General features: G+C 38.8%; 1 protein-coding gene across 5 annotated transcripts in view; it reads left to right on the top strand.

Annotated features, from left to right (window-relative positions):
* Nucleotides 1–1,584: 1,584 nt before the first annotated feature.
* Nucleotides 1,585–13,763, top strand: part of LOC126397151 (G-protein-signaling modulator 2-like) — a 22,548-nt gene continuing 10,369 nt past the window's right edge. Inside the window, exons 1-4 of one of the 5 annotated variants that reach the window (XM_050055698.1) lie at nucleotides 1,585–1,831; nucleotides 11,381–11,602; nucleotides 11,939–12,074; nucleotides 12,462–12,601. In XM_050055698.1, the coding sequence (XP_049911655.1) occupies nucleotides 1,830–1,831; nucleotides 11,381–11,602; nucleotides 11,939–12,074; nucleotides 12,462–12,601 (500 nt within the window). In that variant the 5' untranslated portion in view covers nucleotides 1,585–1,829. Of the gene's footprint in view, nucleotides 1,959–4,837; nucleotides 5,059–6,873; nucleotides 7,328–11,380; nucleotides 11,603–11,938; nucleotides 12,075–12,461; nucleotides 12,602–13,763 lie in introns of those variants that run through there. The other 4 variants (XM_050055697.1, XM_050055700.1, XM_050055696.1 and 1 more) reach the window with 4 other exon arrangements.

The following is a 13,763-nucleotide window of genomic DNA, read 5'->3' as shown; positions in this document are numbered from 1 at the left end:
ATCTCAGGAAAGCTTTAAAAGCGTGCAGCTACCTAAAGTGGACCTTTGTAAACACAAAAACCAGAGCTATTAGAAAGAGGAGACCGACACAGAGGAGAGAAGTAGTAGAGATGCGATAAGTCATTCCTCATGTGGCTGTAGTGTCACTCTGTCTGATCTTTAATAAACACAGTATCCCTGGGTTTTTCAGAATCTTGCCCTCTATAAAAACACTCATCAAACACAAGCAGAGCAACATGCAGTCCAAAGCAATGACAAATACAGAGACCTGTAGATCAGGAAATGAAACAGCGGAGATAGAGAAAAGCCCACAGGTCAAGAAGCAGTAGTCCGTCTTCATTTAAAGGACAGTGGCAAGTCCTTTGGGGACAGCAGGCAACACATTTTTTACAGAGGACAGGTGGTATGAATGATGAGCAAAAAGGAGTGCAAATAACCATCCTGAAACAAAGTGAGGGACTGAAACACTGCTGATATGTTGCCTTGACATCTATTTGTACACCACACTTTCATTCCTGACCCTTGGTGGGACCATGCTCACTTTCATGTAACCCCTGACTAATCAACACTGAGGGGTTAGCTTGTGTATGTGTTTATTCAAAGGACCTGCAAGTGACTTCTCTCCTTTCCGTCTTAGCTTTCTCTACTAGTAATCCCAAATGCTGTAGAAGCAGGAAAGCTCAGGTGTGAATGACTCTGATCCGTCCTATCTTGTTGAACGAATAGTAAATCCTTTTTTGTACAGCTTATCGCAGAATTTCAAATGGTCCCTGCATTTATGTCCTTGTTGTTTTTATTCTTATCAAACTGACAGATATATCAGACCCATCAGGATGATTTTTTTTTAAGTATAGCCTAGTTGGGAAAAAAATATATTTGGTAAAGTTGAGAGAGGTTATGTAGCTGGCAGATGATAGCAATTTCATTTTTGGGGTGTGACACTTTTGAGTTGTGGCACCTTGAAATATGCTTCACAGCTGGGGTGAATTGATGGCGTAGAAAAGCATATCGTAGAGAACAACAAAAAGAAATGTTGACAGTTTAGAAAATTCATTCTTGACCTAGGAAGCATCACTTGACAAAAACAGTATCACCACATGGTCCATTCACAGTAGCTGTTATTGAGCTTTTGATTGAATCTCAGTATCTACCCTGGCAGATGTAAATGTATTTTGACATAGCCCAGGCTTCAACCAATCCCCAATAAAGTATATTTATGACTTTACTCTGTTGGGCGCTTTTGAAGAATAGACTTTTAGCCAAAAGTTACAGTTTACATTGGGCATAAAGGCTTTTATTTTGAAACGATAGAGTATTTGATAAACCTCTTGCTGCTTTCAAGCGTTTGTCGGAATCCCCCCTTTTCAAGTTTAAAGCTTATAAACACACATGACTTTACTTTAATTGCGAGGCCAGTTGGTCATTTTAAGAGCTGATGTTTCAGGTATTTTAGAAATCAAGTAGTACAGAGCCAGTTTGTGCGACAGGGGGCGAGAGAGACCTTCAAGTGTATCCATCACGTCTGGCACATAATTACGGCTGAATTAATACGAGCCTATTCGCCGCACGTTACAGTTTAAAACGGGACTTTAATCCATCAATAAAGGCCTTCAAATTTCCTCCTCCCTCTAAACGTCACATTTAAAGTTTTTTTCCTTCTTTTAGCAGATCTGATTGGTCAATCGTTCGCGTTTAAGTAGCACTGTCAACATTTCCGATGGCACTTGAAGGCAACGACCGTGGAATCCTAATTGGAGGCAGATTTTCAGCGCGAGGAGTGGCTTCTTCAACTTCTGCTTCCCGAGACAGCGGAGTCATCTTCCCTTCAGATGTACGGGTGAGTAGCTTAGTAAACAACTGGGCGAAAAGATAAGTCAGGAAGGATTCAAGTTGGTGGAGATATTTTTTTTCTGAAGCTGAAGCCATGTTTGTGGTGTATTCGCGTACTTCAGTCTGAGGTAGGTGAAATGAATTCCTGAAAAGTTTGCTTGGGTCAGTCATGTTGTCGCGTTCCTTTTCTACTAAGTTAACTGTCACAGTTAAGTTAGCTAAACTCGTGAAATGTTAGCTCATTTAGCTATTTACGGACCCGGTTTTGACTTTGTTTTTATATTATTTAACAGATTAAAATGTCTCTCCACTTAAAGTAAAGTTCGGTTATCTACCGTTGAGACAGCGAGCATGTGAGGGCATGTTAAACTGACTCATTTCTAGTGTGTGAGTTCCCAAACAGTCATCATCATGAAGTGGAGATGTGTCATTATGAGACATAACTGGAAATAAATAACTGAACTTAACTCGCAGCTTCTGTTTTTTCCTCTAAAACGACATAACAGGATCTTATACTTTTTGGACACAAAAGTAGTCATTATTTGCAAGTATGAAACCTGCTCATACTGCAGTAACTTAGTCGCTTTTCCACACTTTTACAGTTATCCTTACCGGTAATGCAAATTTCATTTCTCCATGAAGCACACTTAACTAATTTTCAAAGGCAGTGATTACAGAGCAGCCCACAGTGATGGTGTTGCAGTCAGTTTCCATTTAACTGTGTTTGACCTCTTTTCCCACGCAGGGTTAGGGTTGAGTCTCTAATGATGGTTTCTTCAAATGAAGCTTTCTTCAAAAGAAAAGATGGTTTTCACTCTAGAGAGCATCACTTAATTAGACAGGGATTGGTTGGGCGTATTCATATTGAAATGGTTAGGGTTTATCTCTAGCATATGTGACTAAATCAGTGTTACTCAGAGCAAAGGGTTTCAAAGGAGCTGTTGAAGACTTGCAGTGCTTCTCCTTTGTAGTTGTCCACACAAGAAGTCCTTCTTCTGCTAAAGAAATTAAAAAATGTAAGTCTTTTGTTGTGGGGAAAAAGGATTTTAAACTTTTATGGTGTGTTGGTCATGGCTCTGTTGATGCAGGGCTGTTTTTAGGCCTTTAGAAACTCCAAAGGAAAACTAATTGCTCTTATTTTATTTGCAAAATGCCCACACGTCATTCCTCCAAGCAGATCAGAGGTCTGAATAGTTGATCTTAATATCACATTGGCTTTAATTTAGATTTATATAGATAAAATATAAAACTGAAAATGCAAGTATTTGGTACTTTCTGTTGCTGTTTTGTTTTGACATGCCAATACGCCTCAGTTCCTGAATTTGTCCTTCAGAGTTACTTGGTATTGATGAGCTATAGTACAATGCAAATATGACTACAAAGATTGTCCCATCGTGGTTGATAAAACATTTGTCTATCAATATTTTTCAGTGCAATCTGCAGCTTTTTGATGTGCATTTAACTGGAGATTGTTAGAGGAATGTTTCAGTATTTTTCAATAGCATGTGCTGCTTTTCTTTCTCTTTCCTTTGATAGCTACAGCCCACGTTTCAAACACTACTGGGGAAAAATAATGTAGAACACGGAGGCAGGTCAAAAAGTGAAGTCTCCGTTTGACAAAGAGCTGAAGAGACTTTGAGCATGGTGTGATTGTTGCCAGACATTGTGGTCGCTACATCAGAAAAGGCTGCACCCTTTGGGATTTTTGCGCACTACACTGTCTAGTTTACAGAAGATGATGCAATCAACAAAAAATCATGCAGTCAGCTGGAGTTCTGTGAGTGAAAACACTTCACTCAGTGAATGAGGTCATCGGATAATAGGCTCATCCAAGCCAACAGGCAGGCTAACAAATCCGGCACAGCTCGGTGCAACGGTATTTGCAGAAAGATCAAAACAAAATGCTCCCAGTGAGACATGGGAAGTGTGAAGAGTTGAGAAAATGTTGCCTGGTCTGTTGAATCTCAAGTTTTGACATGTTCATTTCAGTTTGGCACAAATAGAATAAATCCTTCCTGCATTGGTTCATAGCGTAAACTGTATACAAGCAAGTATTTAGTACTTTCTGTTTCAAATGTGTGGGTTTGCGTTGCACTCAGTCTACACAAAAGCAGATCAACATCATTTGAATGCCACAATGTACTGTGAGCCATTTTCAAATGGATACTTTCAACAAAATGGCAACATATCAAGTTAACCCACCCTGGGTTTTTCTATCCCAGCTGACATTGGGCGAGAGGCAGGGTACACCCTGGACAGGTCGCCAGACTATCGCAGGGCTGACACATAGAGACAAACAACCATTCACACTCACATTCACACCCTATGGACAATTTAGAGTTATCAATTAACCTAATCCCCAATCTGCATGTCTTTGGACTGTGGGAGGAAGCCGGAGTGCCCGGAGAGAACCCACGCTGACACGGGGAGAACATGCAAACTCCGCACAGAGAGGGCTCCCACACCCGGGATCGAACCGGGAACCATCTTGCTGTGATGCGACAGTAAATTTACCAGACCATAAGTTTACATTTAAGCCTTAAGCTCACCAGACTAGGGGAGTGAAAAAACTAGTAAATATTAACATTTAAGAAACTATAACCAGTAAATATGAGGTTATTTCGTTCTACAGAAACAAATTATGAGAACCTCTGCCATTTAATTTTCTGTCGATCCACAAATCCCTTAATTGACTTATCATTTCTGCTCTAGAACTGGACTGACAGCTTCTGCAAAATTTATGGCAACGTAAGTGTCAGTGATTATATTTAAACTGTAGAGCACTGTTGATTCAAGTGCTGCTCTCCCATCTGCATCCTCTTAAAATGACTTGATTAATTGTGCTTGTTGAAATGAATAAATGAATGAAGTAAGATGTTGCTGGTGCGAAGTTGCAAACACATGACGGTGTGTGACAGTGAGTGTTTACTCTTGCTTCCCAGCTCCAGTTTCAAGATAAGAGGAAGGACAGAGATAGTGTGACGGCTGAATTCTCATGTTGTCCGGTGGAAACCATGCATGGCGGTATTCAGCCTTTCCCAGTGACAGTCCTTGTCACTTAGTCTCCAGATTTTTTTCAAATAGCCCTTTAGCTTGGCAGTTGACAGGGATCTAGCATGTGGTTCAGTCTCTGGTGCTTGTTAGGACGACCAGGCTGACTGTCATGTATGGCAGCATTTTTCTGCACTGTGCACTGGACAGGGAGTATTTACTTCATGTCCGCCACAGGTAGGCTCTATATTCAGTGTCATGTTAACTGTAATATAGACTGTCTGTACTTTATTAATTTAAGATGACTGTGATAGGATCTGTTTTAATTGTATAGTATCAGTGGAAAGTGTGTTTGTGCTTTATATATTGTGATAAAAGCCTGAATGCTTTACCTTTGATTATAGATTTGTCTCATATTTTATATGAATTAGGGCTGAAACAATTACTGAATTGATCGATTAGTCTATCAACAAAAAAGTCTCATATCATTTGATAGTCAGACTAACTTTTTAAGCAAACATTCTTTGGTTATAGCCACTTAAATGTGAAACTATTGTAGTTTTCTTAATCTTCTGCAAAGTTAACTGAATATTTCTTAAATCATGGACTGCTAGTTGGACAAATTAAACTATTTGAATATGTCAGCTTTGGCTTTTGGTAATTTGATGGGCATTTTTTCTATTTCTGGAATTTTCATTGAAAAGTCAATTAATTTAGAAAATTACTGGCAGATAAGTAGGCAGTGAAAATAGCCTAATTGTTAGTGGCAACCCTAATATGGATTTTTAAAAAATTATTATTCAATATATTGCAGGGTAAATATGTGTGTTATGATTTTGTTCAGTCTAAAGGGAATATCAGACATGACCTATCAAACAATAATGAAATGTTCAAATCAATCAGTGTTTTATTATTGTTTTCCCCTGCCCATACTTGATTTTATTGGTATATTCAGGATTCGTGTGTCCACATAGATGTGAGAAAAGCAACAACAGTTTTTCTGTGGCAGTAACATGACACCTTATTGGCTAACTGATGAAGGATGCTGAGCAGACTACGGGAGGTCCTTACTAACCACAATGTAAATATTTCATGGCACGACTGAAACAATTGTGAGAATATGTTGATTGCAGGCAATGTTGTCTTTGTATAGTAGAGTTGACATATACTGCATCACCCCATTGTCATGTTAGGTATTACACACACACAAGCCTTGTCAGGTCGCTGTGTCATCGGCACGTTTTTCTCAGAAAAAATTCCACCCTCTGTGTCAATAACCTGCAGGCTAGTCCGTTACCTGTTACTGAACGCAGTCTGATAACCAGACACTCGTGGGTCCAGCCTCAAGCACTAACGGCAATATCCTTGAAAGGCGTAAGCAGGAGGATGTTGGGTGTGGTTTCAAATGTTGGTGCCCACCCAGAGGCCAAAGAGACAAACAGGACAAACAGTGCAAGGCACACAGGTGGCTCTGAGCTCTAAGTTGCCCTTAGTGAAGAGGCAGTGAAAAAGCATCATTATCTGGTTGTTCTGATTTCCACATGCACCTAGATTGAGTTGTTTCCAAAATCACCCTGATTATATAAGGATCTAGATTTTAGTGTGTTAACTGAGGTGACAGCTTTAACGTCACATGGCTTTTTCCAGTCCTTGTGCTCAACGTAATGGTAAGGCAATGTATTGTTTTATCCTCTAGAGGGCACGTTGGTACAGACTTCTTAGTTAATTCAGACAAGTGGATTTCTCTGGATTGGCTACTGCTAAATTACTAGAAGCTTTAGACGGATTGGTGAGATCTGCCCCAAGAAATCATTGAGAATAATGGAAGTCAAATAACAAACAACCCATCTCATTAAAGTATATATTAATCATGAAGGTGAATTATTTTTGAGGGGTCAATAGAAGAATCTCCACCTGTCCAGGCTGCCTGCCGCTAAATGATTATTTCTTAGAGTGTTGAGCAAATAGCCTTAGGGCTCACTGGAGCCACTTAAAGTGGCTATAATTACCACTGAGGTCTGGCTTAATTGGAAGTGACACACACCATCGGGTGGCTTAGAGATGTAAGTTACAAATGGCCAAGTCATAGAGGAATACGACAATCAGCTCAACTTGGCAGCCTAGCTGACCATTATCTCTGTTAATTTCTGCTCGGTAACAACCTGGCAATAATCTGTACTTGCTTAAACATAAGGTCTCTCGCCCCGGCTCTTGACTGTTCAGGTCAATGTGACGCTGAGCGGATTAAATCCTTTGTTTTCCTGTTAGCACGGGTTAGCAGAGCACTCTGAGGGACAGCAATAGATCCAAGGGAGCCGTGTTTTCTTTTATTTTTATGAAATTGGGAAACTGTGGCTGCGTGCGTTATGTGTTTGCACGTGAAGGAAGAGAAGGTAAAGGGTGTTGTACGGAAAGTGCTGTGTCTGCTCCAAGGAGTAATCGTGAAACGTGAAATGTCCGTCGTGTCAGACTGTCTTGAGTGCATCAGAATGGGGAGAAGCAACAGGTATGTGACCCTGAGCTTTGGTATGTCACTTTGCATTGATTCAAGGTAATGAACTGTTCTGTTAGCTGCCAGGAAGCATTCTAATCTAGACAAGGAAACAAATTATTTCTGATTTCTAGCTTTATATAGCACTCATCATGGAGGATTTATCCCTAGGTTTCACAACATGCCTGAGTATACTGTCACAGAAAACCTGTCCAAGGAATATCTCTGGTAACTAAGAGCAAATGCTATTTTCTAATTGTATAGAGCTATGAAACATTTTCCAATATAGGTTTCTGAAGTCTCTACATCAGCTTTCACTTTTCAAAGGAGGTTCCTGCTGTCAAGCCGAGATTAAATATTCTCTCCTTGACACCAAGGTGTGTTTAAGTAGTACTCGTGAATGGAGATGAGGAAGCTTCTAAGTTTAGAAAGTCGTAAGTTAAGGCAGAATTATATGAAGCCACATTTTGTCAGTCATTTCTCAATCATTAACACATTTAGTGGATCATAACAAAACAAGTCCTACAAATAAAACATAGTTTGTCTCATTTGCTGAGAGGGGCAGACCTCAACTCTAAGCTTAACTGTTAGTTTTCCAAAGTATTTTATTGCAGTTTGTTGGGGGGTCAGGAAACAGACTGGAAGGGGTTGTGTTGTCTGTCTGTTGAGCCTACTGTCGAGCTTACATTGGGTTTCTCAGGGAGGCTGAAAAGTCAACATGGAAGGGAAATTCTAAGGCAACCCTTTGAGAGCTAGATGTCTAACCCCTCTTGTTCAGAACCCAAATATGTGCCAAACACACACAAAAACATTATAATGGTGGAATTGTACTCCTTATGCACTCATAAATAGCAAAAAAAAGATTAAAATACTTAATTATGTGTTGTTTTCACTGTTCATTCCAACGGATGAAGAATCTGAACGTGAGTAACCACCTAATAGTGACAATGAAAATAACAGACAAGAAAAAAACACAAGTTTATTTATTTGTCATGAATGGTTAAGTCATACTAATAAATAGTTTTGCTTTAAGACACATAGCATATTTATATTTTGTGCTGTATTTGTCATCGTAACTCAAAATATCCTCAATTTCTTAAGTATCTCCAGAAAAAAAGTATATTCAAAACCTCCTGAGATTGTTTTCGGTGTGCATAATCAGTAGGATGCATTATGTGTTGATTGCATCATTAGAAAATCAAATCAGAACAGTGTTTCTCTGTTAAAACTGTATTTCCCTGTTCAGTTTTACAAATTATGTACTTTAACAATATGATTCATAGATTAAAATGTACCTGTCGCTTCCTCCTTGCCTCGTGTCAGTCATGCTTGTTAAAAAAAGGGGGTGTGGCTCTCCTGAAGTCCACTTTAGATAATGAGGAATAATGTGATGCTTGAAGACATCCAGTCAAATATGTTTGTTTTTTCGGTGGAGTCAGATGACAATAATCAGAAATCTAGACATCCTAGAAAAGTTATGTCCCTTGTAGGGAGGGTAGATCTAAAGGGGTTTAAAGATGTCCGAAACCTGTGATTATTCAAATGATAATTCATGCTGGCAGATGTTTTTTTTTTTTTTTCATCTGAAAAGTCAGGTTAGCATTTTTATTCTCTGTATGATTTAAAAAAAAAAAAAAAAAAAAGGTTGTATTTGGTTTGTAAACATAATCTTTTTCTAGGTCAGAATATAGAGAAGTAGAGGGTTGTTTGGTCCAAATTTAGTTTTAGTTAACCGGGATAAATAACCTTTCACTTTGGAAATTGTATCTTGAATCTGCATCCTACAAATGCAGTAAATGCTGAATGTCCTCTGCACCCATGCATGACTGGATTTGTTTTACTGTCTTGTGAAGTAATCCTACAGATTCACTCACGTGTCTTTTTTTCCCTTTTCTTTTTTCCATTACTAGCAATTTGATGTTGACAAAAATGGATGATCTTATTTCTTAGGGAGGGTGTGGAGGTTATAAAATGGTTGTCCTCACCACAGACACATCTGAGTTTACTTTGTGTTTATGGGTAAATGTTAGGCACATATTTTCATTCCAGGCTAATTTTGGAGTTTTTAGGCTCATGGCAGACAGGAAAGGCTCTGTCTTATTTTGGATTTATAGTTCTTTTCTCTGGCTTCTCTCTGCTTAACATTTGCTGTTTTTGTATCTGTTGTATGTGAATGCTTCCAGAGTATACTTGCTGGTACATTCACTGTGTTCCCTGATTGTGAGTAATACCCCCATCTGCATTTTGTCATTTTGGGACATGAAATTTCTTGGATATTGGAAGCAATTAGAAGTCAAGTCATTGATAAGTTTCTTAACAGAGCAGAAAATGGTTCTGATTTTAAATTGTGTTGTCTTTTTAAGGGATACTTTGCTTTGTATTATAATATTGTAGGTAGTATGTGTACATAACCTACATTAAACTTTGCTCCATCTTGCCAGTGCCCAGATCTCCCTGCTCATTTGCCAGCAAAAATAAGTTTATTTTCTCTGTCTCTTGGGCTGTCGCTTGAACAACAGATTGTACTTCCTTATTTTTGTATGCCCACTGCCACTATGAACACAAATAGTATAGAAGCAGCTTGAGAGAGAGAGAGAGAGAGAGAGAGAGAGAGCCTCCCCTTTCTGTCACTCTCACCTTCTCTCTCAAACTCAGACCTAACTCCTAATCAAACTCTAAAAGTAGGCAGTGCTGATCAAATATAAACAAATATTCTGTTACTGTATTGCCTATTGTTTGCCTAATAATAGTTTTATAAACATATTTTAGTGCACTGTTTGGCTGTAATATGAGAGTTTGTGAACAGGAAGTGGGTGCCATACAGTTTCCTATATTTTAAAACTGGAGGCTGAAAAAAAAAAAAAAAAGATCAAACAATAAAACTGGGCAGTGTTGATAAAATATTAACCAAGATTGGGTTACAGCCTTGACTATTTTTCACCAAAAATGTTTTCAGAAACAGATTTAAGCGCACTGTTTAACTGTAATACAAGATCATTTGTCACCATGGATGTATCAGGAGAACTGGATACAGAATTGGAGGTGAGCCCCTGTTGCTCAGTGACACATGAAGCCAAAATGGTTAAAATGCCACCTGTAAAATTACCCGGATGATCGGCATTGCTTCATCATTGGACCCATTGAACCGGCGTGTTAGAGATTTCCACCAGTCGAGCCAGCTGCTTGCAGTTTAGCATTCCGTTAGTTTGACTAGGAATAAAATGATTTAATCTTGGGGCTCTTCTAGACTTTCCAAATGTTATCAGACTGCATGGATCAAATCCTGATAGTGAAACAAGTCATTTTGCAGCAGTTTGGATGTTAAAAAAAAAGAAGCCATTGATTTATAGGCATTCGTTTCAAAGTATAAGTCTATTTGGGCCTAATGGCAGTTGTAATTCCACTGTTTGACCACTATGAAAATTAGCTTCAAAGCCCAATGCACTTCCTGGGGGCCTGCTTGTTATTAGCCAGCCACCATGTTGTTTTCAGACGGATGACTTACGTTATGTCACCCACCAGTGCATTCCCACCAGGTTTTCTACCTCTAAAGAGAAAGCAAATGCCACAGCCCTTTTCTCTGCTTTTCTTTGGTCATGTAGTACCGATTTCAAAAGTATTTGTGTATTTCTACTGCATAGCCAGCCCAGTTTTGTGAAAAGACTACTTTTCCAGCGGTGAAGTACTTCTTGAAGTAATTTGTCAGGTAAAAATTACAAGTGTTTTGACAAGCAGCCTTTCTGTCTTTTACATTATTTTAGATTGAATTTATGGTATGGACTGTTGGTGGGACAAATCAAGCAATTTGAATCACTATGGGGGAAAATGTTTCTATGTTTTCTGACATTTTAGAGACTACAGTTAATATGGTGATATGAAATATGATTACTTTGTAATGAAAACTTCTCTCAGCCTTCATTTTGCCATATTTCATTAACTGATTTACTGTAGGAGGATGTAACAACCTTTTTTTTAATGTGTTGAATCCTCCTGATATAGTTAAGTATTTCATCAGTATTATGAATATTGGAAGAGTTCACTTCTCACATAGATCTCACTTTCCTGCAGGATGGAGTCATCATGTCTGGACCTGGCTCTGGAAGGTGAGCGGCTCTGTAAGACTGGTGACTATCGTGCCGGTGTGTCCTTCTTTGAGTCTGCCATCCAGGTTGGAACAGAGGACCTTCAAATCCTCAGTGCCATCTACAGCCAGCTGGGCAATGCCTACTTTCACCTACAGGAGTATAACAAAGCCCTGGAGTACCATCGGCATGACCTCACACTTACGAGGTAAACAGTGTTTACAGTCTTAATATTTTTGTGTTTTAAAACCATATCCCCCTTTTAAACCTTTGTTATACGGATAGGACAACCGTGCATACTAGTTCAATGTAAATAATTTAAGATTAAACTCTAACAATATATTCTGAACAAATGCTAAAACTTTTTTAATCACCATATTCCCCCTCCATGATTAAATTTCTAGACTCAACTCCACTGTATTGCTGCTTGCAGCTGTAAATTACTTTCTTGCCTCTTGTGTTTTTGTACTCATACACTTCAGTAATCCGCTGATATTCCAGTCTAATTATTTCCTAATGTTTTTTATCTCCCTTGTTATCCCAGAACAATTGGAGATGAACTTGGTGAGGCGAAAGCCAGTGGCAACCTTGGGAACACATTAAAGCTGTTAGGACGGTATGATGAAGCGTTGGTTTGTTGCCAAAGACATTTGGATATCACCAGAGCCATGTATGATAAGGTGGGTTGTATTTTAGTGATATTTAAGGTGGTATTTTTACTACAAGAGAGCTGTTTATATATGGGTATCTGCAGTCCTCTTATCTTAAACTGACAATGGATGGCTTTACTGTTCTGTAATTAGAGCACAGTCAATGACTAAAAGGCTCATTGGCTTTGATTAGAATGCATCCAAATGTATTTTCAATTGCACCACATGACTTGATTTGCAGCCACAGAACAGTTTTGGTATGCACGATGACTGCGAAGCGTCGGCGTACCAACATCTAGAATAGTTTGCCAGCCCGCTTGCAAACACGCAGGTCTGGTGTCAGTGTATTTTAAGTATATAATTACAGCACTGGTCACTCTGGTTTCCGCCTGTGAAAATCTGGTGTGCGTGCTGTAGGTTGGGCAGGCTCGGGCGCTGTATAATTTCGGGAACGTTTACCACGCCAAAGGCAAGAGCATCTGCTGGACTGGAGCCGAGCCAGGAGACTTCCCAGAGGAGGCCAGGATAGCCCTGAGGAAAGCTGCACAGTACTATGAGTGAGTTGGTATCACTAGACATTGAATATTTGTTGTTTTGCATTTATTTTGAAAGCCCCGAGGTATGATACAAGTGACCTGATTGTTAAATTGACAATACATCAATTGCATCGTCACAGGTTTGTTCCCCACAATAACCTTGTTTGTTTAGTTTTTTCTTCTCTTTCTGTGTTATGCCGAACATCTGTCCAAACCCACGTGGGATTACAAGAAAATGGCTGTTTTCCAAAACAAGCATTTTCATGTAATACAAAAACTCAAGAGCATAAAAAGTTGCATTATCAGTAATTTTATGTTCTTTTGAATAACTTATTTATGTGGGGAAAAAATCCAAATTAACTCTACACTGAGAAGAACTACTTAGAATTTATCCTAATGAAGAGCTTTGGTCTTTTCTCCCAGGCTTTCCCTGAGTAAGTGGCTAATTCAAATGTATCATATGTAAACACAAAACTCAGTCTTTTTGTAGTAAGATGAAAACAGATATTGATTTTGTGATTATGGACGATGCACCAAGTATTCTGCTGTTCTCAATAAAAACAAATCTACTTCTTCCCGACTGAAATACTATCCACTTTAAACAGTAAGTGGTGAAATACCAGATCTCAGCAGGGCAAATAAACATCTTTCCTTTTTAGACAAATTATGTACAACATCATTCTCTGCACCATATTCATATTTTATCATCATCCCACTGCTCTACCTTGTATCAAAGTTTCCTTGGGTAAGATGTTAAACTCCTACATGGTTACTTTTTGTAAATGTGCCACCTGAATTCCTCAGATATAAAATGTAACATACTCAAAGGTGGTTGGATGCTGTGTAACATTTGCAACAAAATGTTTTTTCAAGTCTCTGAAGCACACCTTGGCTGCCTCATCTTTTACTTTTTGGCAGTGTTTCAAGTTGTTGATGAAGTTGTGCTCCCTCTTGTCTGTGCAAAGCTTCACAAAAATAAAGCCAGGGCGAGTCTTTTTTTTTTAGTTAGTTCAGTAAATTTAAAAAGAGGAAACAAAAGGAATGGGTTGTTTATGTTGTGAGAGTTAGCTGGGTTCTGTGGGCTCTAACAGGATTTGAAAAATGATCCTGAAAGCACAAAAGGTTTTTTTAATTAAACACTTAAAACATGTTCAAGTGTTTACGTACAATAACATGTACGTGT

Source organism: Epinephelus moara, chromosome 10 (genome assembly GCF_006386435.1).
Source record: "Epinephelus moara isolate mb chromosome 10, YSFRI_EMoa_1.0, whole genome shotgun sequence".
NCBI classification, from domain to species: Eukaryota; Metazoa; Chordata; class Actinopteri; order Perciformes; family Serranidae; genus Epinephelus; species Epinephelus moara.
Note: the sequence above shows the minus strand (reverse complement) of the source record. Positions and strands in the feature narration are given on the sequence as shown.